Raw genomic sequence first — 27,360 nt, 5'->3', positions numbered from 1 at the left:
GATCACAACGCATGTATAAGCGCATTAAAGCTATGTACTATTGGAAAGGTATGCGTTCTGATATTGAACAATATGTAAAAAGCTGCAAACTTTGTCAAATTAACAAACCTCTACGTAAATCAAATAAAGCTCCGATGGAGATCACGTCTACATCTACTAAGCCGTTTGAACGGTTAGCCTTAGATGTCGTAGGCCCTTTGCCCGACTCAGGTTTTCAAAATTTCAAGTTTATTCTAACTTTACAAGATGATTTAACCAAATTCACGAGTGCTTACCCTATGGTTACTTCTACTAGTGAGGAGATAGCTCGTAATATCGTACATTTCATGTCTTTGTTCGGTTTTCCAAAAACCATTTTAACTGACCTAGGTACTTGCTTTACGTCAGAATTATTTAAACAACTAACTGAAATCTTAAAAGTAAAAGCTTTATTTGCAACTCCGTATCATCCTCAAACAAACGGAGCTCTAGAACGCTCACACGCTACTTTAAAAGAATATTTAAAGTCTTTCGTTAATGAAAATCAAAACGATTGGCATTGCTATTTATTTACTGCAATATTAGCCTATAATACTACTCCCCATTGCACTACTAATTATACTCCACACGAGTTATTATTCGGTTACAAACCGTCCATTCCAAGTTCTTTATATGAAAGCACCAGTAACACAACCTATAATGAATATATTCGCGCATTACAATATAGAATGCGCTTTAGTCGCGAAAAAGCGATACAAAATATTATTAACAGTAAAGAAAGGTCTAAACAATACTATGATACCAATTCTCGCGAAATTTTGTATAAAGCTGGTGATATGGTATATTTAAAACACCATCATAAATTGAGAAAAGCTCTATCGCCCATATGGAAAGGCCCTTACAAAATTACTAAAGTTCACAATAAACATAACGTGACCCTACAAGTAGGTCGTAAACAAATTAAATATCATACCAACGAAATTAAACCTGCTACAATCTAACTTCTACGTCTAAATTTATTCTATGTGTTTATTTTCATATGATAAAGTCTACTATAAATAATTTTAATACGACTATCTTCAAACTTAATCAAAACGAGATTAAATTGAATTCTCAAATAAATAAAATGAACGAAATATTTTCTCAAATTACAAAAACTGATAATCTATTATTGTATAATTCTAAGTTAAATAATTTACTTAATATTATCGAAAGTTCTCTACTAACTATTTCAAATTTTCTAGACACTACATTAAGTTCTATATTATTTTCGAAGGTTAACATCCTACACCCTAGCGTAATTAGTCCCTTAGATCTTTATAATGAATTATTTAAGCATAGTAATCAAATAAATAAAAGGCTAGACTTTCCAGTCACCCTAAATATTCAAAATATTCATTCATTGATCGATGTTTCTAAGCTTAGTTCTTATTTCTATAATAATAAAGTCATATTCGTATTACGAATTCCTTTAATAATTCCAGACAAGTTCGTTGTTTATAAAAACATACCTTTACCTACACCTCACGATGAGTCACATCGCACTTTCGCTTTAATTAAACCGTCTAACTCGTACATCGCTTTAAGTGACGATAGACTGCATTATGCTATGCTGGATAATTTTGATAATTGTAAAATGATAAACAATAACTATTCTATATGTGAATCAATAACTATATACTCAAGTGTAAGTAATCCTAATTGTGAATCTAAATTATTAACAGAGGTTATTCTTTCATTGCCCTCTGAATGTATTTCTAAAATTTTATATGGTCAAATTGATATTTGGCAAAAACTACTAAATAACAAATGGATATACGTTCAATCAAATAAAAGTAAACTTACTATCAAATGTAATGACGTCATCCATGATTATTCTATCGAAGGAACAGGAATTCTTAAGTTAACAAACAATTGTATCGGTTACTCTAAGACCATTCAACTTATACCAACGAATTCTTACTCTTTTATTATTAAATCTCCTTTAAATATAAACTTTGATATTACATCCGATGATATTTTTTTTTTTTTTTTTTTTATTGCTTTGCTGTGTGGACGAGCTCACAGCCCACCTGATGCTAAGTGGTTACTGTAGCCCATAGACATCTACAACGTAAATGCGCCACACACCTTGAGATATAGTTCTAAGGTCTCATATAGTCACAACGGCTGCCCCACCCTTCAAACCGAAACGCATTACTGCTTCACGGCAGAAATAGGCGGGGCGGTGGTACCTACCCGTGCGGACTCACAAGAGGTCCTACCACCAGTAATTACGCAAATTATAATTTTGCGGGTTTCATTTTTATTACACGATGTTATTCCTTCACCGTGGAAGTCAATCGTGAACATTTGTTGAGTACGTATTTCATTAGAAAAATTGGTACCCGCCTGCGGGATTCGAACACCGGTGCATCGCTTCAACACGAATGTACCGGACATCTTATCCGTTAGGCCACGACGACCACACAAATTGTTGTAAGAGAGACATACTTAATGAAAGTTTACCACATTTGTCGCCAATCTCTATTAGCAAAATAAATCTAGATTCCTTGAAATATGCTACGCACCAAATGGACAATTTAGAAAATGAATTAAATAATATTGAGAAACAATCTCATTTTATTAAATATGGTTCATACTATTCTACATTTACTTATATCCTTATCGTGTGTTTGTTTCTATTTTTAATGTATAAGATTTACAGATATTTTAAAAACAAAACGTCCAATTCTGTATGTTGTATTCAAATATTTAACGGATGTTATAACACAAAATCAACCAATAAAAAATCTAAAGTTTCAAATTCTATCGAGATGACTGAGATATCATCCAATGATGAAGATAAAATGTCTATACAATCTTTGCCAATTAGGCAGAAGCATAATTATAAATCTACTATTTATAATAAGGATCAATCCTCTTCAAACAGAAATCTAAATTTCTAATTTAATAACTTAATAAAAAAAATTATACTTATATTAAACATGAATAATATTTTATATAATTTTCTAATTCTAATTTTTCTAATTCTAATTTTGAATGTTTTATACAAGTTTAAACATACATTGTAATGTTAATTTTAATACTAATTCCTAACTTTAATTTTATAAATATTATTAAGAACGAATTTTCAATATTTTCTGTTTTATTTTCTATTTTCAATTTAATGATTTAATGATTTTGTAATGACTCCTCAAATTTTATATTATTTTCGTTTAACTACGCTTCATCTTATTGAGGATGAAGCTTCGTCAAAAAGGGGGAGCTGTTACACACTACTCTACAAAGCAGCTTTGCCCTAATCAGCTCGTTTACAAGCTAACTGTGTTTTCCATTAGAGTCATCATTTTTAGCTTTCATGTAAAATCAAATCATATTGATTAACCAGTTAGAATCTGGAAGCCGTCGCGAGCATACATAAGTTTGAGAAGTCAACAATAGTGTTGTAAAATTGTGAAAGTCTAATAAAAGACAGTTTAGTCGTGAAAAGTTTTTTGTGTTTTTTTTAAAAAGAAGTTTGAGAAGGGCCGTGTAACAGAGCCCATAGGCATCTACAACGTAAATGCGCCACCCACCTTGAGATATAGGTTCTAAGGTCTCAAGTATAGTTACAACGGCTGCCCTACCCTTCAAACCGAAACGCATTACTGCTTCAGGGCAGAAATAGGCAGGGTGGTGGTACCCACCCGTGCGGACTCACAAGAGTCCGAATGAGACTTAACAGCTCCTTCGCGACTGCATCTTCAATTAATTATTGGATAGTCGTTGGTAGAAATAGATATTACAAGTTGCACCAACGCGATCTTCCTAATACAACAAAACAAGTTAGGTACCTATATATGGAAAATAATATTTTCCTTTTCGCATCTCACTACGGATTTGTGTGTCAGTACGACGTACTATCGAGTCTAGTTTAGAAATTACCACATCAACAACAATTTCCTGTTCACTTAAAAGTTACTAGTCGATAATGTCGTCTGGTCTACGCAAACTCGTTCTGTAATGCGGGTCATGTGTATTTAATAGATGCTCGAGGCACATTTAAATGTACCTACATTAGTGAGATTGTGGTCTTATTAATTGCCGTCGATGGCACATTAACGAACCACTCGTACTGTGTGCTTAGTGCGAGTTTTTTAACTTTCTCGATAGCGTAAAAGTTAACCCAATTTTGTATGCAGTTGGAACAGCGCCCCTAGCGGCAAACGTACGCAAACGATCCCATTCCATACAAATATGAGCTAACTTTTACGCTATCGAGAACGTTAAAAAATTCGCACTAAGCACACTGGTTAGTTATCACTTTCGCCATGGAGGTCTGCACCGCTATTGTAAGGGGATAAGCGGTGTAAGAAAATAGCGCGTAAATATGGATAGCAGATCGCAAAGTATGTCTCGTGGAACACAATGTGGATAGACGCAGCGATTCTGGGTAGTAGAGATTAAATCGGCCATAGTAGAGGGTTGAGCGATGCTAAATTGAAGAAGTTCTAAAGCTATTTTTCAGAAAATTGCCGGAGGACGATCTTGAGGAGTCATCGGGGCCCAAAGGATAAGACGTCCGGTGCATTCGTATGTAGCGATGCACCGGTGTTCGAATACCAATTTTTCTAATGAAATACGTACTTAACAAATGTTCACGATTGACTTCCACGGTGAAGGAATAACATCGTGTAATAAAAATGAAACCCGCAAAATTATAATTTGCGTAATTACTGGTGGTAGGACCTCGTGCGGACCTGTGAGTCCGCACGGGTAGGTACCACCGCCCTGCCTATTTTTGCCGTGAAGCAGTAATGCGTTTCGGTGTAAAGGCTAGGGCAGCCGCTGTAACTATACTGAGACCTTAGAACTTATATCTCAAGGTGGGTGGCGCATTTACGTTGTAGATGTCTATGGGCTCCAGTAACCACTTAACACCAGGTGGGCTGTGAGCACGTCCAATAAAAAAAATACAAAGGGAACAAAATGATCCAAGTTACCCTTGAATTCAGTCCCAGAGTCTACACTAGTAGTTGAAAGGGCGAGCATTGTACCGAATCGGAACGCTGGGAAGAGCTGATGGGTGGAATCGGTTCGGTGCTCCGAAATTGATATCCACGCAAGATCAAAAGCTTTTATTTTCTCAAATAACCAACGTACACCAAACTGAAACTTTCGTTTCTATGCACCGATTTAGACACCATGACACCAACCTATATTTCAAAATGAATAAGACGCTATACAGTAGATTTTTAGACCTTTGCATTTAGCAATATCTAAATGCCAAATTCATCTTCGACAACCTTAAACACGTAACAGCTCAAGTGATATTATTGTTAGAATTTGAACATGTTTTTCGGTCGGTAACCTTTAGGGGGGTATTTAGGTGCGCGATTCGCGTCTGTTTTATTTTCTACATTCAAAACGAACAGCCTTTTCAATTATGCACGCTTAATATACAATACAATTTCTTAAATCTATACATATAAATAAAACTGGTGTGTCTGTTTTTAATATTGACATAGCCGCTTTTTACTACATGCATATGAATATATATATAAAATACATACACCAAAATAAATTTTTTTATAATTTTTGTCTGTATGTCTGTCTGTCTGTTTGTTCCGGCTAATCTCTGGAACGGCTGGACCGATTTTGACGGGACTTTCACTGATAGGTAGCTGATGATATAAGGAGTAACTTAGGCTACTTTTTTTAGACTAGCTTCGCCCAGCGGCGTCACCCGCAGTTATTGTCGTTGCGCGCGCAATATGGCCGGCTTCGGCTATCAATAACAAAATTTAATGTTTCCGAAGCGAAGCGAGGGCGGGTCGCTAGTAGAGAATATAATTTATTTAATAGTTTCCAAACTAGCATCAAGAGGAAAAAGCGTATCGGTAAAATTACTTAATGAAAACGAAAAATCGAAAGTCCGGTGAAATCTCTTTTCGTTCTTTGATTAAAGACTCACGACAAACACACCGTTTAAGCTTTGCAACGGAAATTATTTACCTTTAAAATTTCGCCTGACGTTTCAAGACCTCACCAACATCGGCCAATTACGTAAACACAAGTCATTTATTAATTAACCGGAATAAATGAACACGCACGGTTAACTATAGGCTTGATGTACAGTTAAAACGGTGAGTTTGAGTTCCACAGCGATCGTTCTTGAACTGACGGTATTGTTTCTGTTAGGGCAACATTCTGTTAGCGTCGATTAGTAACAGCTACGTAACTGTGTGAATATGATGAAAATATTCAATTTGGAATACGATGGTATCTCACTGACCTTCTCATTGTTCGAGCTGGATAGTCATCTGAATTCTTTATTCGGTCGAATGAATGTGGTATGATATTACCAATGTTACTAGATACCTGAATTGATTTTAAATCAGACATAATATTGAGATATATATCTCGAAACAGTGACGTCACGACGACAATGCTAAAGGCTTAAAAAACGTTATTGTGATAAAACCGATGCCACTATTTTTTAGCCATGCATATTTTAATAAAATTAATACGTGAAGCAAAAACTTTATATCCCTTTTTACGAAAATTGCGCGGACGGAGCAGTATGAAATTTCCCACATTAATAGAGAATATAGAGAAGACGTGCACAATGCTAATATTTTTTTTAAATAGTGCATAAAAGACACAGTAAATCAATAAAGAAAACCTTACACACACTACATACCAAATATTTGACGCACACACGCATGCATACTATTTATTGTCAAACTTTTGTTCTTGACGTCTGTTCTCAAATTGAGAATAGATTATAATTATATATTGTTTGTCTTTGTTAATATTTTTTATAGTGTAGTCTTGGCGAAATTTGTGATTATGGAAGTATAAAATACAATCATAATAGTGTACAAACTTACAATTCCAATTAATTATAGTCGAATTTCGACTACTGCGGGACCACTAGTTTTAATAAAATGAATACATTATTAACGTGTCAGCCTGATTTAGATTCTTATGACAGAGTAATCATTTGTATTCATAGATCGGCGTAGTGTGGTGACGCTTATCGGAGAATTTTCTTTGGAAGGAACTATTACTAGTGGCATGGAAGCTTTTCCAGTTTCACCAGGACAGGTGGGCGAGCACGGGCTCAGCCAGTAGGGGTGGGATTACAAGGGATACTGCATGCGTAATCTTTGATTGTAATCATTTTTGAATTCCTTCTAGCTTTATTGTACAATTGTCTGTATTTGACAATGCAAAATCTGCATTGGGTAATCTATATCTAAACCATAATTAATTGTAACTGTAAGTCTCAAGCTATGTTGATTTTGATTGTGCTAACACTGGATAGCAGATTAGACGATCCTTGGCGTATAGTTTGGCACGCAGTTCCTCCCTAAAGCTAAAAACTTTAAAATCTAGCTCTCTTTATTCCTTTATTCCAATAGCTATTCAGTATGTCCACCGCAATTACTGTATATCACCCAAATTTTTACTCTCATCTCCGTAAATTAAACAAATACGACTTGAAGACGCGTCTTCGCGTACTTTTCAATTTTAAGGACGGGGCAGCGGTTTTACATTAAAACTGAGACTTTCATATCTTATGATTGTCCACGGGCTCAATCAACCATAAATACGATAAACACGTTTGTCTATTACATCGTTTTCCTCCTTGCGTCCATAATCCTCAATGCTGAGGATCGTGGCATCCTCTAACAACTTTCTCCTGTATTATCCCGCGTCATTCCTGCCTATCCTCGGCTGTGTGGATAGCTACATGGACTGAAGTGCTGAGAGTGGAGCGTATCTGGTCCGACCAGCGTATTGGACTTCTGCCTCTGGGCCTTCTTCCGCATACCTTGCCTGTTACCAGCAGCTTCTCCAAATTGTCACCTCGTACGTCACCATTACGTCGTAATCTATACTTCTATACTAATATTATAAAGAGGAACGATCTGTTTGTTTGTTTGTATTGAATAGGCTCCGAAACTACTGAACCGATTTAAAAAAATCTTTCACTGTTGGTAAGCTACGCTATCCCCGAGTGACATAGGCTATATTTATTATAGTTTAAAAAAAATTAGGGATCCTTACCGAAACTCCAATAATGTAACTCAGTGTTGAAAAAAAATTAAGTACCTAAAATTCTTTACATCGCGTGCGCTACTTCCCAAGCGAAGCCGGGGCGGGCCCTAGTCCATATTATAAAAGGGCCGATGCGAATTTTCTTAAAGTTCTTTATTATCACAACGAAAAGAAATGCAATAGACAAATCCAATCATTTAGAAATTCGATACGAGAAGGCTTTCGAACAAGAGCGAACCGAAATTACACTCGACCGAAACATTAAATTACCGGTTAAGTTTTCACCGGTAATATTTTAAGAGAATACCCACATAATGGCTTGTAATGATATTTGAAGAGAGCGCGACTCGACCAGGCCCGATGTGAAGTTATGCAACTAGAATCAAAACTGCAGATAGAAGCGCAAACGTGTGCAAAGTTATTTTATATGAAAAATAATAATTGTAGTACTCAGCATTTTTAATATGCTTTTATTAGCTTCAGACGTATGTATGTTTGTAACGGAATCTTTGAACATGATTTTGACCCCCTTCAAAACGTCGGATTAACTCGAAATTTGGTATACTTATTAAGGACCGATGACAATTCAATATTAAACAAAAATTGAAATTCAACTAAAAAATTAAAGATAAATAGAAGTTTAAAAAAATCTAACAAAATACGCTTTTATAGAAAATCCAACTAAAAAATAGAAAATAAATTTGAATAAATTTGAATTAAAAATAGAAGAAAAAGAAAGAAAAGAATAAATTATTTTATTGTAAAAAAAGCGTGGATCAGTAGTAATAAATATTTTATGAACAGATATGAGTAGAAGGGTTATTTTGATAATATCCTGAAAAGCACCTCACGCTTTTTTACAATAAAATCGTTTTTCCTTACACTATTTTTAATTCAAATTTATTTTCTATTTTATAGTTGGATTTTCTATAAAAGCGTATTTTGTTAGTTTTTTAAACTAGTATTTATTTTGTTTATTGTTTTACCTTAAATAGACAAGCGTCTAATAAATTACGAGTAAATGCCGCTTTAACGCATAAAACCGGAATCTTGAGTTCGGTTTTATTCTCTTTATAAATTGCTTTTAAGTCAGTAAGCCAGTGATTGCCCGATGAAATCCGACGATAATATCTAGATTTATATTAATTATAATACAAACATTCTTTTGTTTTGTAACTGATACATACCAAAGCAAAAAAATTACTTCCAAAACTTTCTTCTTTTTCTCCACCTTATCCCACTAGGTGGGGTCGGCACAGCAAATTTTTCTCTTCCATTCTCTTCTATCAGCCGTCATCTCAACACTCACTCCTCTCTCTCTCATATCGTCATTCACACACTCCATCCATGTCTTCTGCGGTCGACGTCTTCCCCCTCTACCTTGCACTACCATTTCCATACATCTCCTAATCACATGCATCTTCTCTCTACGCATCACATGTCCATAGCACGCTAACCGTCCGTTCCTTAATTTGTTGCTTACCGGGGCCACCAAAACTTTGATACACTACATTACACTAAATTCATTCATTCACTTTCAAAACTTTGATACACTTAAATGTCGTCTATAGTTAGAAGACAAACAAAAAGTTAATCGATCAACGGACAATGGAGAAAATGTTTGTGTACTGTTTGTTGTTTTTGCTGTCTTGTTTTCTTTTTTTAGGAGGGATGTTGGTAGCTGCTACAGGAATGCATCTACTACCGGATCGAAATCGTGGCCCTGCGAAAACCGGAGTCAGGCTGATGTATAGATTAGGTTTCACGTCGTTAAGAGTACCGGTGTCACAGTCCGTGTGTCTGCACCTAATGCTAGAGCTGTAGGTGTTTAATGACAGTCACAATGGATCTACTTGTACTACTGTCTGTTACGAAGCAGTTTCTCTTATTGGTTGGGACGAGTAGACGAAATGACAATCCATCTAGTATCGAACCTTAGACATCAAAACATAAAACCCACCACACATATCGGGACACAGGGTTTCACGCCTCAATTCTGCATGGGCTATCCCACCCTTCAGACTGGAAGGCTTGATCGCGTTACTCCAGAAAAAAAGGATGGTGAAAGCCCACTGATATGGTCTGATAAAGGCTCTACCACCCGTAAATACCGGTTAGCGATCGCAGTATGCTGGTATATTGCTGCCATCTCCGGCGAATTCTTCGCTTTTGACGAGAAATTTGGGGCGTTGCTAATCTATGGTATTCACAAATGTTTGGAACGGGCGCTGTCAATCGACTGTTCGCAATATACCAACGAAATCGCGTGTAAATTACTATCGAACCGGCAGTCGCCTGAGCGATTCTGGTGCAAGTTGCGCAACGTCGCGTAAAACGATTCAGAAGCGTGACCTCTTCCTCGTCCGTACCACTGTTCTTTATAACCGGTATGAATTACATCTGTCCATTGTAATACGATCTTAGGGCTACCCTAACCGTGGAAACTTGCTTAAATTTATTCTTTGAAACATTGTATCACATTTGTAACATTAACATTGTCTATATTTCTAATTTAATTTCAAACTGTTAAATTATTAAGTATAATTGTAGGGTAGTCATAGAATAGAAAAATATGCTTATATTGTGTACAGTATCGAAGGGGCTGGTAACATTTTTAGGAGTTGCTCATGGATACTGTCAAATGGATTGGTTTCTGCCACTTTTTGTCGCCTAGACGTTGGAAAATTGGTTAGCATAGACATCACAATGTGAATTCCGTCACCCATCTTGAATCTTGACGTGTTAGTAATTACACGAATTAATATTTTTGCGGATTCGATTTTTATTACATTATGTTAGTCGTTCATTGTGGAAGTCATTCGTGAACATGTGTATTAGATTAAAAATGTTGGTGCATGCCTGCGGGATTTCAATACCAGCAAAGTAGTATCGCTCGAATTGCACACTGAGTTTCTCGCCGGATCTTCTCAGTGGGTCACGTTTCCGATCCGGTGGTAGATTCTGCGAAGCACTGCTCTTGCTAGGGCCAGTGTTAGCAACACTTCCGGGGTGAGCCCCGTGAGCTCAGCTACATTTTAGGGTGAAGCTGAAATAACCTCTCAAGGCTATCAGCATAGGTAGGAAAAAAAAGCTCGATATGAGTACATCGAGCGTCTTAAGCTTTCACCCACTACGAATGACTAGTGCGATAGAGATTATACAAAGCTTACTCGCAATACGCATTAATTGATAGGCCAAATCCTACTGTGTATCGACATCAGTGGATAGTAATACAAGTCTTTTTTTTTACCCTGTGAGTTATACCAAAATTCCTTCTAGTAACCTAGACAGCCCTACAGCTGAAATTGTTGCACGCTAAACAGAAAGAACGTTCAACTTATTCAGTATTTAAATATCAGATTACCTCATCAGAAGACGAGATTTGGTATACTTTGCGTTGGGTCTCCGATCGAATTTGAATATCTAGTTTAAAATTGATTTAATTGCATTTCTTTAATTGCTTAGAACGTCGAACTCGACGAGGAGTTCCACGAGTGAACTAACCTATAGACACAGCCCACTCAGTTTCTCCCCGGATTTTCTCAGTGAGTCGCAATTCCGATCCAATGGTAGATTCTGCGAAGCACTTCTCTTGCTAGCGTCAGTGTTAGCATTACTCCGGTTTGAGTTCCGTGAGCTCACCTACTAGTTAATGTTACGCTGAGCTAGCCTCTCAAGGCTATCAGTTTAGATATAAAAAAAAGAGCCTGTGACCTCACCTACCCACCCGCCCTGGCGTAGTTGGAATAGTCTCTTAGGCTATCACCGAATAGGTAGGGAAAAAGGATACAATACACAGAGAGAGTATGTATATTAAATGAAGCTTTCTTAAGAAAGTACACATGAGAGGTGACAATCTGGAAAAGCTGCTGGTAACAAGGAAGGTATGCGGAAGAAGGCCCAGGGGCAGAAGTCCAATGCGCTGATCGGACCAGATACGCTCCACTCTCAATACTTCAGTCCACGTTGCTATCCACACAGCCGAGGACAGGCAGGAATTGTGCAAGATAATGCAGGAGAAAGTTTTTAGAGGAGGCCACGACCCTCAGCACTGAGGATTATCGACGCAAGGAGGAGGAGGAGGACACAGAAGGAACCGAAGCCTCTTCCTTTCCAGTGAACCCGTTCTATAATTATCCCCTCACAATAAGAGTTCCGGTTTGCAGTGTACATAAGCCGTTTACGTTTACGCATCAGATAACGTGACCGACTGTATTTCGTTAATGGGGTACCGTTTTTCTTTTTATTATGATTTTTATCTGATAACACATTTTAAAATAAATGCATCTTAACGTTATTTAAGAAGGATAAACAGATACATATAATACTAATCTATAGTAATATATAAATCTACATCGGTTTTAAGGATGTTCCGTTATAACTACTGAACCATGCATCCGATTGACTTGAAACTTGGTATCCATGTAAAAATACATGTACTCAATGGATAAGCCAGTCAAGTTACAAATAACAACACTCGTCTCTTTGGTTTTACGAATGCAAAAATATATTATTAACACGTTGACTGTCGTGTAGGTTATCAGTGCCCTCAGCGGCAATCTGAATTTATATCGATTTCTGTAAATAAGCGCCTAGGTTGCCTTTAATTTCTTTTGTTTTAGTCTTTAAGGTCTCGTAGAAAGAGATTCACTCTAAGCAACTTCGGATTCGTCTTTCCTAGAGTCTACTAGACATTCCGGCAACTTAGTAAGATCGAAGAAAGAAATCGACATAATAACTTTAGTGCGCCGCAGAGACCACTGATGACCACATGGCAGTCAACGTGTTAAGCATATTGGGCGACTTAAGGGTTTGTACACAAAACTGCGAATCAGCCCGACGCGAATTCGCAACACACATCTTATCTGAGACACGAATTGCCGCAATGCGATTTTGTGCGGCAAGACGTGTCCCTTCCACAATTGGTGTTCAATTCCACAATCCTTTAACACCGCAGGAATGCGCGATGCAAATCAATTCGCAAGTTCTTGCGATGCGTCGTGGGAGCACGTAGATTTTTACGATGCGACGTCGCATCGCAGTTTTGTGTACAAGCCCAAGTGCTCGTGGAAGAATTTACTGTGAATGCATGAATATCCTCAATATCGTTGGGCGTGTACAACTACATGTACATTCTACATTTTTGGGCGAGTTGGTTAACGTACGAGGTAGTTTCAGAAACAAAATTCAACTCATGTACATAGTTCTTTTTTTTTAAAGATTAATAAGCATGGTTAACTTTACAGTGTGTACACAATCAAAGAACAATCAGACCATTTAGTGGAATTTTAATTTGGGATCACGACTTTAATGTGTTGTGTGAAGGGTACTTTCGACTTTCCAATGCGTTTTGTCTACGCTACTAGTACAGTAAACAAACTATGCTCATTATGTAGAAAAATATAATCTGTTACGTATTTAACATGATGTTTTTGGCGTTTTGGGTTTTGGCTATAGGAGCCTATGCCTTAAGAGAGGCGTGCGAAATATCGCCTCACAGACGACTGCCGACTAAACCCCATCGAGCTCCTCTACAATGGCTGCGGGAACCCCAGTACCTCCATGTGTACATCATGGGTCCACCTTCGCCTGCTCCCCTGAACCCCAAAGTTATGTTGTGCGGTATCTACCACTGGGGACTGTTTTAATTTATCTAGGCTAGAGCTAGCAAATATTTTTCATACATTCATTTCCAAAAATGTTAACAACCTTGACAACTGCATGAACTTGAATGAGGTTTTCAGTGATATAAGAATTGGATTATGGGACAATTTAATTCTATTAAGCTGAAGAATAAAATAAGAACACTCTTGTTTGACATAAAGGTTTTCAAAAACTTCTCAACAAACATTGATTTTCACCTACAAAAAGGTTCCACAAAAAAATATAAAAACTTTTGTGTGGTATAAGCTTATGTAGTATAAAACTGAATAATTCACTAATGGTAAACACAATGTGCAAATCTGGAATTTGTTCCCTTTTTTTTTTCGGCTAGAGATCCGAACCTCCTACGAGGTCCCCGCGCAAAAGGGGCGCGCGGGGTATGTGAGACTCAACGATCTGCATGGTGTTGTGAGCAGAACGCGGGCTTACCCACTAAACGACTCCCCTGCACTCTTACACCCGACGTCCGATCCCCTCCGAGGTCAGAACCCGGATGAGGTAGGGGGGTTACCGCGGTCAACACTACATCCAGACGGCGCGGCTCACCCCAAGGACGCCCAGCCGACGGAGCCTTCGAGGGGAATCGAAGGCTCTGAAACGTCGGCCCTCTCAGTACGGCAGCCCGTCAGGCCGCCCAGACGGTGCCGCTGATGTCCCGGAATACCCCGCTGGATCAGAACCAGCCTGCCGGGTCGGGACGCGATGCACTGTCGACCGGTCGCTCTATTACTCCACGGCAGCGCGCTAGAATGCTGGTAGCGCGCCGCGCGGCCTCTACCCCCTCAGGTCGCCCCTTGATCTTCACTGGGGTGGAATTTGTTCCATGCCATTTTTTTTTTTTTTAATATTTTCTAGTGTGGATATGGATTTTTTTAATTATGCTGATTTTGACTAAAGAAGAATGCCACCAATTAATTTATGTGAGTCCTCTCAGTACTTTGGCTATTGAATTCTTAAAATTTGTTAACATAACCCAAGTCTCAAATAAATAATATACATTATTCCTTTTTCAAAGTAGGTTAAAACAATTTAGTCCAGTCTGACTTTACAAAATTGAAATGTATGTCAATAATCAATATAATATGAAATCAATAACAATAAAAAACCAGACAATTTCTGAATGTCGATTTGAAGACCATGAATGATCAAGCGTTAAATTTGCTCGAGTTGCACGTCCAAATGACGCAAACGGCACCAAAAGTTGTGCTCTGTTTTAAGTGCCTAAATGAATTTTTCGTGTATTTTATTTTTATTTTAGAATTTTATTCTGATGTTTATGTCAAACAATACTTACAATGATGTAAGTAGTGTTGAATATTATTTTAGTTAGTCTTTTTTTATTTTCCATATTAATCTGTAAATTTTTTTTAATTGCCTTTGTAAGCAGACAGCATACGGCCGACCTAATGTTAAGTGGTCACCGTCACTCATGGACGTCAGCAATGCCAGGGGCAGAGCCAAGCCGCTGCCTACGAAATGATTAAAATTTTTTTTTATTACTAGGATGGGTGGATGAGCTCACAGCCCCCTTTGGTGTAAAGTGGTTACTGGAGCCCATAGCCATTTACGACGTAACCCACCTTGAGACCTAAGTTCTAAGGTCTCAAGTATAGTTACAACGGCTGCCCCACCTTTCAAACCAAAATGCATTACTACTTCACGGCAGAAATAGGCAGGTCCTACCACCAGTAAAATGATTCAATACAACCGTATTATAAACTATTTTCTGAATTTCTCTACATTCTCCTAAATATTAATGTTCTATTAAGTATGTCTTCTCCAAGTTAAGATCTTAGTAAAAAAAAAAAAAAAGAGATTAAGTATGTAACCGAGGAGATTGTTATTAAAAATTATTTTTTTTTCAACATTAAAACTTAACCATTTGAATTTTGTTCACGATTTTTCAGAATAAAGTTAAGCATCACACAATCAATACAATTTTCTTTTGACTATAAGTATTTATTTCGGGTAAAATCATCGTTCAACGTTTTCCAGTTCTGTGTTAAATGCAAATTCAATAAAACTTTTTAGGTCAAAGTAACATAATAAAACAAATCTAGCAATTGTATCGAAAAGCTGTAACTCCTTTCTTTTTATTAATAGGAAAAAATATGCTTATGAATCATTGAATTTTAAAAGCTGTTATCCTTAAATACCAAGTAGGTACTTACCGGGTAGCGGCCTTGTTTCATTCAAACTTTCAATTCAGGATGCTAACTTGTTGACACAAAAAACATCACAAATTCTTTTAGTTCAACAAACAATCAAAACCTAGGTGATCTCAAAATTTATGTGTTATCTTCGGTTTCTGCTGTTGATTATAATTTTTTTTTTTTAAAAACAAAAACTAACACAGCACGAACACTCAGTCAACCCGCGGCAACGTCATTAAAAATTTAGTCGACTCTTGACTCTTGTTTGATCAACAAAGTCAAACGGACAGCCGACAATCGACATTCAGAGAAACATGACAATTAACAAATTTGAAAAGTCAAATAGATTTTTTTAAAGGAATTCTATGACCCGGTAACTAAGACCTTTAAGTCATGTCTTAATTTAATTTATATTCATAATTTTATGAAAAATGATAATATGGGAGTGAAATGAAATGAAATGAGATGATTAATGATGAAATTAAGATGATTAAGGTTGAAATATAATCTTAGTAAAATGGTGGTTATTTACTGAGATTGTTTCAGTGGACTTTTTGGAGGATCCCGAGAAATTACGTCCAGCGGCTTTGTTTCATTTTCCCACATTTGTGCACTTTCACAGATATTAAATAGTTAATAAACCACCGTTATTACAAATTTAAACCTGAAGAAACACTAAATAGACAAAATAAAACAAATTACACAACTTCACTCCTCGCGTTCCCGCCAAAGAGTCATATATAGAGTACCGGTAAAATGGGGCGATTAGGGATTGAAAGGCGAATCGGGAAAAAACCGGGAAAATCTTTCGACGCTCAATATAAGTTTTATATTCGTTGCAAAATCTTCCATTTTTTTGTAATTTAATAGTAGAATGTTGAAAGTTCACAAAACAACTCTGAATATGCATGATAATAACTGCTAACTTATAAAAAATCGCGTTTCAAATTAACTTCCTGTGGTGGTAATTATTTTAGTGCTAGAAACTTTGCTCTCTTTTATTTATTTAATAATAATAGAAGACGACTATGATTTATAAACGTTATTTAGTGTTTAAACCAGCATATATATTAAAGGTAAGTCTCAGTTGTTATTGGTTTTAATGTATTTGATTAAATAAAAATACATGTAAAAATCTGTTGTTTTTGGGGATATTGGGGACGTGTTAGGTACAAATAACAACGAAAAAGGGGTCAATTGGGATGAGAATACGTGAAATGGAAACGACCTAAGTATAAATAGGTACAGGTTTGTAGGGTTGTCTATGTAGTTATAACAATATTTTTTAAATTTGTTGGTAAAAATCTGGTTTATCGAAGCGAAATTGGGAATAAGTCTTTAGTTGAAATAGATAAGCAATTTAATATAAGTAAGTCGATTTTGCAGAGACATGTAACAAGATCAATGAAATCTCAAGGTGGACAAAAATGTCTAAGTAATACATAATAAAAGAACCCCTAAGTACTTACCAAGAACGGAGAAATATAAACCGTTTCTAAGAAAGCCCACTATATATGTATAAATATATATATATTGTTGTTACTGCACTGTCGATTGCACCTATAATTGAGGTGATGTCTGCCATGTACTTTTGTCAGTTTTTCAATTTTTTTTATTGATGATCACTTTGTTGGTGCAACTAAATAAATAAATAAATTAAAACTATATATAAAAATAAAAGTAGTGCCAACCCTAGCAAATTTCTCATTTCGTCCCAAATTCGTCCGCAATTTTCGGGTAAATAGGGATTACACCTATTTTTGCATTTTTTGCTGAAACTGGAATGCTAGTTGCATAATTTTAAATTAGACAACAAAGATGCCCCCAAGACTCAATTATTTTGATCCTGATATAGCATTATATACATCAACAACTACCTTAAAATTGCTCATAAAGTTGGAATTTGTCCCTAATCGCCCCATTTTACGGTAACGCGTCAATTCGCGTAGATAATGCACTTAGGTCAATTCGGAAAGGAACATATACGAGCCCACTGAAAATACATTAAATTATAGTGAAGGTAACCATTTAGGTTGACGGTTCCATGGGTCAGATATTATGAAGTCATCCTGGATAGACCATACATTTTCACATAAAGTTGGTCTAGGATTGTGTCGTTTAAACTTGGCAGGCTCTACCCTCTTATAGCTGTAAGAGTCCTTCAGCTATAAGTTGACGCATTAAAAAACTTGCATACATTCTATCTTGAGTTACGAGTGGCGTTTTTGCTCACGCGACCCGTACTTAACATTCCCTCAGAACTTTGGAATCTGGCTTCCTTAGTTTGGCCAACAGACCACAGTGATAGGTTAGGTATATAAAATCACCACAATGGTCTGGATCTCTAACCCATTCGTAAGAATATGAAGACAACGAAACGCTTTTTTAGGACTGCAATGCTAGACGATTGTCCCCTTATCAATTCCGCTGCCGACTTCACCCTAACCTGGCCCACGCAGCAGCCGGCAAGTTACGTAACCTTGCTTAGACACGTTTTGGTGGTTCCACCTCATTTACCCTTGTTGTCAAATAAGAATTAATAGGTTCTGCACATTGTAACTAGAATATTTTTAGATGCGATTTTTTTATTGACAAATTAAAAAAATATTCACTCTACATTTTGGTGATGGTCAACTGAGCAAAATTAAAAATTTTATATGTACATATCAACAGGCTAACCATAAAATTCCACAACTCCGATATTTACAGAAGTCGTCGTGGTTTAAAGTATAAGACGTCAGGTGCATTCGTATCTAACGATGCAACGGTGTTCGAATCCCGCAGCCGGGTACCAATTTTTCTAATGAAATACGTACTTAACAAATGTTCGCGATTGTCTTCCACGGTTAAGGAATAACATCGTGTAATAAAAATCAAAACCGCAAAATTATAATTTGCGTAATTACTGGTGTTAGGACCTCTTGTGAGTCTGCACGGGTAGGTGCCACAACCCTGCCTATTTCCGCCGTGAAGCAGTAATGCGTTTCGGTTTGAAGGGCAGTCGTTGCAACTATACTGAGACCTCAGAACTCATATCTCAAGGTGGGTGGCGCACTTACGTTGTATATGTCTATGGGCTTCAGTAGCCACTTAACACCAGGTGGGCTGTGAGCTCGTCCAACCATCTAAGTAATAAAAAATAGTAAATATGAGAAATGCGTTTTAATCTTATTTATTTTGGAAGCCCTTTTATAGAAACATTACATACATTTTACAAATTAATGGTTTAAAATTTCAATAACCTATAAATAACTTCTAAGCAACGTGATTTATGAATTTTTCGGCGGCCTTGCTCCAAAAATATTAGAACCAACCCGAACTGTAGTTGCGCCTAATTCAATCTGCAATAAAAATACAGGTATTGAACACGGTTAGCGTTTTCAATATAATTAAATTCCTACTAAAACATTACTGCACTGACTGCAATAGCACCTCTTTTTGGTCTTGGGGTTGGTGAGCCTTCATATTACCAGGTGTTTCAGGTTGATTTTTAAAGTCAATAACTCTGTTAAAGATACTATGCTTTTGGGGTTTAGATGGAGGAGAATCTATGTAGGAGTATGTACAATATACAGCAAAAAATCATTGTATGATGTATATTGATGACTCAACAGCTTTGAATCTTGTGAATACCCGTCTCAAGTGAAGTATCCACAAAAACCACAGTAGGCTTTTTTATCAGGAAAAAAAAACCGAAGGATCAGCCAGCCGTCTGGACCATGACTCTAGCATGGACCGCCGAGATTGGGCTCTCCGCGCTCTGACCACACTGGGTCACACAAAAAAAAAAGGGCTTTTTTTATAAATAAGTTATATTCTACAGCAACAATGAAATTTTGAAAGTTTATAGATTAACAATTACCCGTGAGGACACATAACTACAATGGTATTATAGCAACTACAAATGTACACTTGCAATAAGGCATATTATCAAAAAAATTAAATGTTTATTAACAAAACATATTACTCTAAAACCATATACCTAGACTTTAAATAAACTTAAATAAACTTTTTGGTGTACTTACACATTTTATTAATTTTGTTATATTCTTTTTATAACAAAATATTTAAATGAAAAGCTATGTTACTGTTGAATTTACTTGCCCATACCAATGAAAATATTCATAACATAAAAGTGCCACAGCAGAATTGAATAATATTTTAACTCTTTTGTTAACACCTTATTTGAAGTTTTTTTATTGCTTATCTAGGTGAATGGGCCTTTCTAGTATTAGGTGGTGACTGGAGCCCATAAACGTAACTTACAACATAAGGCCAATACATCTTGAGACATGAGTTTCAAGGCCCCACTTTTTATAGTAAAATGATCCATCCATCTCCAACTCCATCCTTCAAAATTCCTGGTTTGAGCCCTGAGAGCTCACCTACACGTCAGGGCTACGCTGACATAGCCTCTGAAGGCTCTCTATCAGCTTAGGTAGGAAAAAAAAAGAAAAACCTTCAAAATGAAACATATTACTGCTTTACATTAGAAATAGCAGGGTGGTGGTACCTTACCCATACCAAATCACAAGAGAGCCTACCCCTATTAATTTATAATAGTATTCTTAGCACTATGATAAAGTAAATCAAACTAAAACTATAAATTCAACAAAGTACAAAAACTTACAGCATGTGCAAAATCCGAAGACATTCCCATTGATAACTCAACATCTTTGATATCCAAATTCAACTTCTCACACACTTCTTGCCTGCATTTTATTAGGCACAGGAAGTCAGGGTTTGGTCCTTTGGTAATATCATAGTCATACTGCCCTATGGTCATCAGTCCCTGGAAATCTAGGTTTGGACAGTTTTCGAGAATGTGCTCAACAGCTTTTGTTGTTTCCAATGGTTCTAAGCCGCTTTTTGCTAAAGAAATCAGAAATGTATTTATTAAAATAGCTTTTTAAACCTTAAATAGCATCATTAGCTTTGTGGTTAACTGCCCTGACTACTATGTGTACAATTCCCAGGTACTCATTATCATCCATATAGATGGTTGATATTCTTGGCTTGGTTAAATTTCCATTTGTTTTCTAATGAATAGATCAAGCTCACAGTCCACCAGGTGTTAAATGGTTACTGGAGTGCATAGACATCACAACATGAACATTGCCACCCAAAACATGAGACATAGCTCCTGTCCCACACTTTAAAAGGAAATGCATTACTGAGTCATAATACAGCATGTTTAGGGTACTATAATAATAACAACTAATATTATTTGGAGATCATGCTCCGCAGTACGTATTTCATAAAAAAAAATTGGTAACCGCATTCAGGGTTCAAACACCGACGCATTGCTCGACACCATTTTTTTTTTATTGCTTAGATTAATTTAATGCACTGGATGTCTTATCCTTTAGGCCATGACAAATCACAATTTATTAACAATTTTATAATAAAATATACAGTAAATAATGTTAAATTGTTAAATATTCAGTAGAATTAAGGTGCAACAGAAAATATATCGTAGGAACTCATTTAATGTGAAAATTATAATAAGAACCTATAAAATAATAGTAAAATGGGCTAACTTATAAGCTTAGACAAGCTACAATTAACATCCATATTAGTAAATTAAGTTGAATAAGCCAGAGATATAAAGTACCATTCATTAAGTAAATCATGTTACCTTGTTCACCACTAGTATTAACTTGTACCATAACTCTCAATCTTTCCTTCTCCTTCCTATATTTCAACCATTGCTTATTCAAATTATCCGCTAATTTTTCTGAATCAACTGTTTCAACCATAAACAAGCCTGGCGAACCAAGTAGTTTGTTAATCTTGTTTGTTTGTAAATGTCCAATGAAGTGCCATTTAATGTCTTTGCATTTTTCCAGTATTAATGGATCACTGGCTTTATCACTTAATTCGTTTACATAGTTTTCTCCGAAGTGCCTCTGGCCAGCATTGTAAGCTTCCACAATAAGTTCGACAGGTTTAATTTTTGATACAGCAACCAATCTTGGTGCTATCTGAGGTAGGTCCTGAAATTTAAAAGTATTTTTTTACAACCAAGTTAATTTAATATTTCACAATTATTAGAATATTTTTTTTAAATTAAATCAAGGATTTTGATCTATAATATGAAAATATACAGATAATCACAACATTTTGAAGAATTTCTCTGTATTACTTTTCTTCCAAGTTACAAGGTTAAAACTTAATAATAAACTAAAAATGATTACACTAATAGTGTTTATCAAGTTCAAGATTATGTTGCTTGAATATTTCTGTATTATAGTAGTTAGGGACCAATATAAATAAATTTAAAAAAAAACTATAATTTAACTGGTCTTGCATTAAAATATTTCTCCCATTGTTGACACAAATGTAATTCGATTTAAATACTTACTTTACTTCTTCTGGCCACGGCAATTTCAATTTGTGAAAGAATCGTCTTCAATCCATACATTATGTCAACTTTAGCATCAACTTCACTGGTCATAACTGAATATTTAATTATCCTCATCCACCAAAAAAGTATGAATTAAATCGCCACTAAATACATAGTTAAATTAATCAATAAATGATATCTTATGGCGTCGAACAACACGCAGATAAGTGAAAACTAAGTGTTTTCTAAAAGGACAAGGAATCAAGGACACTCAGTAATACTCAGTATGCTATCAATGTAGCAGTGATTTATTATCAATATTTATCAATCTACTTCAGTCCATAGATTATACACTTAATATATTAGAGAAGTAGGAAACCTATGGAAATGAAACGTCAACAAAAAATTCGTGCCACTGTGACGTCATCTGGCCACAAAACATGGCGGTTTTAGTGCTGCCCAGAAGATTTTAATGTCAGTAGGTTTTATCGATAAACGTTCTTGGCTTATTTTATTTTAAATATTGTTGAGTATGAATGTATTTGTAGAATTTATACTTTAATAGGAAGTAAGTATATTGTTATGTGCAAAGATGATGTGATTTAGATATTATGTGAAATCTAAGACGAGTTCGTGCTTCAAATTTTCCAAGTAAACGTTATGACGATTTTTAAAATTTGCTACACTGATTTTATAAAGTTGTCGTTTGCCGCAAAACATAAAGATATGGCATAGTACAGTCCCATCAGCCCATTTCTAGCATGCTGAATGTTATCGTATTTTGAGTACGTGTTTTTCTTAGATTATTACAATCTATTTTAATTGTTTTGCTGACTCTAAAGTCCGTAACACACTACCGCAGCGCACCTCAAGGAAGGTGCACCGCACTACCGCACCGCACGCAAATTTTAAACTTATCAAGGGACCGCCTGATAAAACAAAACACCTACAGAACATTTATTCGTTAATGAAATTACAAACGTCATTCCTTGTGACTTCCTCTCTAAAATCACTTAATTAATTAATATTTAACGAATTTACAATAGTGTTTTACTCACTGCGGAATAAAACTGTTTTATTTAAATAGTTCCGATGAGAATTTGTCGGTAGCCTTTTTCCCGAAATATCTAAAAAGAATGTCTAAATATGTTTTGATGACATATTTTAAAGAGGTATTTATGATTAGTGTCATGATGAATAGATTCCGACCGAAAAATGGTGTCCGATATTTCGGATTCAAATATATAGTAAGTGTATAATCTATGTTTCGGATGAGGGCTCCATAATGAATTTAAATATATATATATATATATATATATATATATATATATATATATATATATAGTTTTGGGGCATCGACTTTCTTGAGATCCTATAAAATATGTTTTAATTATTATTTTTGTATGTTTTAAGCATGATAAAATTAGAAATTTTATATAAGCAATCATATTAAATCGATATCAAAGTCAATAAATAATGTACAACCCAAAACAGACGGCCGAACTGACGTGACAATGATATTTGGCGCGCTAAACATGGCGAATTTTCGGCCTCATTAGACGGAGACGGAGACATTTACGTATATTCATGTTTCATTTTATGTACGCACTGAAATACTGTTATATTGTTTTCTTGCGAGTTAAAGTGCTGAGTAAGAACGAGATAGATATATGTTTATGTGTGTGCCTTCAAAATGGGTGCTATTTATATAAGCAATTGTACGTATAGAACAATATGTCGTGTCCCTACTATATAGGTCTATGACTTCAGTGTTATCAATTGACATTTGACATTCGTCATTCATATCAATTTGCCTTTTCAAGGCAATTTGCCTTATCAAGGCAAAGGGGGGAAAGTGAAGTGTTTAGTGCGGAGCACATCTCTCCCATCACCCTCCCCCTCGGGACGCCGGACTGGCGGTCGTCGGCGCCACGACCACCAGCCCTCTCGGTCGGCAGGCTATCCGGAGCCCGCCTAGATGGCGCCGGTTAGAGTGAGCTATCCTACGGAATACCCCGCTGGGTCAGAACCAGCGTGGGTCGAGGATAGCCGGCCTTCCATCACCCGGATGCTCTTGCGTAAAACGCGTGCAGAGCAGCTTGCACGACGTCTTCTTAAGTCCCCCTCGCCGGTTCCCAGACCGACATATGAGGGGGACCCGAAACACTTAGAGGGCCAGGGCTTGGGCGAGATCCGCCTCCCTGGCCCCGCTCGACGGCGGCGGGCTTGTGCGTCTCTAACGCGCCCCGCTGCCTCCTTCTGCGAGATGGTGCACTCGCAGAAGTCGAGCATCGCCTTCCACGACTCGTCGTCGCCGAGCATCGATGCCACAACACTCGGCAACGACAAGTCGTTTCCTATTTTTGCGACGAGGACACGGCGCCACCCCTCCCATGCGGGGCAGGCGACCAGTGTATGCTCTGCCGTGTCCAAGTCGCGATCACAATGGTGGCACTCTGCCGTCGGCTCGGCTCTGATCCGGTGCAGGAACTCACCGAAGCAACCATGCCCAGTGAGGACCTGCGTGAGCCGGAAAGTGAGGCGTCCTCTGTCACGATTCACCCAATCCACAAGGACTGGGCGAATTGCCTCGACGGTCCTACGACCAGCCGAAGGATCGGCCAGCCGCCTGGACCATGATTCCAGCACGGATATCAGTCGAGCTAGCAACATTTCGTTTTTTACTTTTTCAATTCTTTGCGGCCGTTGGTTAGCAGGTACTGTGAGAATCGCTTGGAATCTCTGGGTCTACGGAGATACAATTAATGGATCTCTTTATGTAATAGTATTTTACGTGGGGAGTTCTCTGAAGAATTGTTTAGATGATCCTATGGTCTCGCCTTGAATATCGCAGCGTGCGCCAACGGAGCAGAGTTCATCCAGAATAACGGGAATCCCTGTATTCATCCACAGTGTGTTCCCAAAGATCTGTTCTGTCACGTACCATTCAGTTCTAGAATAAACTTTTCTCCACGGTGTTACTGGAGCCTTAAGACATGTCCTTCTTCAGGCTTGTGGAGAGTATTAAACGGTAGGCAGAGGCTTGTTTCTGTCCCTGGCATCTACGAGCGACGGTAACCATTCACCATCAGGTGAGCCGTATGTTGGACTTACAACAAGGGCAATATATATTTTTTTATCGAAAAACGCATCGACATCGACCCCACGAAAAGCACAGCCACGCACTTCAAAAAGGGTTTCTCGGTACCACTTCGATTATCCCACACCGTATCAGGCGCGGTAATGCGATTCGCTCAATCATCCTCTTTAGCTAATTCATACCTTGGGCCACGAAGATCAAATATTTGAGGGTCACTTCGAAAGAAGGATGAAATACCACACTGATGTGAAAACAGTCCACGACTGAGGTGCATTTTTACTCAAAAGATTTTATCCCATGGTTTTCGAAGTAAATTGTTCCTTCGCAATAACTTCTTATGCATGTGGACGTATATGCAAGTTTTTTTTATTTATTTTTATTGATGGATGGACGAGCTCACAGCCCACCTGGTGTTAAGTGGTTACTGGAGCCCATAGACATCTACAACGTAAATGCGCCACCCACCTCGAGATATAAGTTCTAAAGTCTCAGTATAGTTACAACGGCTACCCCACCCTTCAAACCGAAACGCATTACTGCTTCTCGGCGGAAATAGACGGGTGGTGGTACCTACCCGCGCGGACTCACAAGAGGTCCTACCACCAGTGATTACGCAAATTATAATTTTGCGGGTTTGGTTTTTATTACACGATGTTATTTCTTCACCGTGGAAGTCAATCGTGAACATTTGTGGAGTACGTATTTCATTAGAAAAATTGGTACCCGCCTGCGGGATTCGAACACCGGTGCATCGCTACATACGAATGCACCGGACGTCTTATCCTTTAGGCATAAGTAGCGTTTATTGTGCTGTAGTGTTTGTTTATTAATCTTGCTAGGGGTAGTGTTAGCAAATTCTCTCAGGCTAAGTCCCGCGAGCTCGTCTAGAAATCCAGTGAAGCGAGAATAGCTTCTCGACGTGACTGGCAGTATGCAGTAGGTAGGTGGAATAAAATCTAAAGGAAAACCATAGATTGTAACAAAAGGTGAAATATTAGCACTACCTAATTTAATAAGTTTTTGAACGAAGAAACTTACGTCAAATTGATTGATTTTTCTATTTCCATTTTATTTCGTTTGTTTGCATTTCAATGCGAAAACTTTAGAGTTGTATTCGATTGTTGTTAAAAAATGGATCAAATATTTTTTTCTACGAGAGGCTAATAAAGCTCAAACATGAACGTATTAGAGAAAGCTGAAAAAGCTTTAGAATATCTTAAAGCAAATGAAGGTTCTGCGAAGTAAGTTTCTTATTTACCAAAGTGGAAATCAGTTTTTTCAGCGAATGTTTTTATGGTATTTGTAAACTTTCTAGAGTTCATGAGCTCCAAACGGCTGCTGGAACTCTGGGCAGATGCCTGGGAGCTTTAGGAACTCGCTCGAATTGCGCTCGGCATTATGCAAATTTGTTACACTCAGCAATTCCAACTTTATTGTTTTTAGCCAGCCATGACAGCGTAAGTGATTAAAGAATATTTATATAATAAAAAAAAAATAAAAAAAAAATTTGCCATGAACAAGTTGTAAAAGAATAGTAATTTTTAGTTGCTACCATTTTATTAAAAAAATCTGCTTAACTGGTTGTCATGGTTTAATAACTTTTTAGGCTGAGGTGCGTTTGGTTGGCGATGAAGCTCTCAATAGAGCCGTAGTCGGAGGTTTCGCATTCCATTCACACAAAACTAATATTATACTTCAAAATCAGATTGATCACAAAAGGAATGCCAGGTAAACTCCTTTTTAAAAATATATTGCAGGCCATGTCAATAGTGTTGTTATTAATACAACATATAAATAGCAAGTTAATATTACTTTCTGTTTTTCTCTGATTCTTCATTGAAAAATGTGGAAAAAATTATGAATAATTATTATCACCAATTATTCCTTACTTTGTTCTAGATACATGAATTTATTTACACTTGTTTCATTAAATAGGTACATACACTTCAAGGGTATTTTTAAATAATCCTATTACTTTCTGAAATGAAAAAAAAAATTTAGCATTTTAATTTTCACGACATCCTGCTTATTGTATGCAACTTAATTATTTTTTTCCTAGAATTTAACCT

General features: G+C 36.8%; 3 protein-coding genes across 4 annotated transcripts in view; 1 reads left to right on the top strand and 2 right to left on the bottom strand.

The window, feature by feature from the left end:
* Nucleotides 1–16,164, bottom strand: part of LOC114248700 (uncharacterized) — a 38,122-nt gene extending 21,958 nt beyond the window's left edge. Inside the window, exon 1 of the mRNA XM_028182058.2 lies at nucleotides 15,864–16,164. The gene's annotated coding sequence lies outside the window, so the exon portion shown is untranslated. The remainder of the gene's footprint in view (nucleotides 1–15,863) is intronic.
* Nucleotides 16,165–19,003: 2,839 nt separating this feature from the next.
* LOC114248683 (pyridoxal phosphate homeostasis protein) lies at nucleotides 19,004–22,491 on the bottom strand. Its single transcript, XM_089738811.1, has 4 exons — nucleotides 22,210–22,491; nucleotides 21,484–21,841; nucleotides 20,476–20,717; nucleotides 19,004–19,186 (listed from the first exon to the last, which is right to left on the bottom strand). The coding sequence occupies exons 1-4, from the start codon at nucleotides 22,324–22,326 to the stop codon at nucleotides 19,115–19,117; spliced, it is 789 nt and encodes a 262-aa protein (XP_089594937.1). The 5' UTR covers nucleotides 22,327–22,491; the 3' UTR covers nucleotides 19,004–19,114.
* A 3,845-nt stretch (nucleotides 22,492–26,336) lies between these two features.
* htt (huntingtin) overlaps nucleotides 26,337–27,360 on the top strand; it is a 46,342-nt gene continuing 45,318 nt past the window's right edge. For both annotated transcript variants that reach the window (XM_028182007.2, XM_028182006.2), the window contains exons 1-3: nucleotides 26,337–26,532; nucleotides 26,607–26,748; nucleotides 26,898–27,019. In XM_028182007.2, coding sequence (XP_028037808.2) covers nucleotides 26,468–26,532; nucleotides 26,607–26,748; nucleotides 26,898–27,019 — 329 coding nt within the window. In that variant the 5' untranslated portion in view covers nucleotides 26,337–26,467. The remainder of the gene's footprint in view (nucleotides 26,533–26,606; nucleotides 26,749–26,897; nucleotides 27,020–27,360) is intronic.

Source organism: Bombyx mandarina, chromosome 26 (assembly GCF_030267445.1).
Source record: "Bombyx mandarina strain Sakado chromosome 26, ASM3026744v2".
In the NCBI taxonomy this organism is placed as follows: Eukaryota; Metazoa; Arthropoda; class Insecta; order Lepidoptera; family Bombycidae; genus Bombyx; species Bombyx mandarina.
This window is presented reverse-complemented; position numbering and strand designations above follow the sequence as displayed.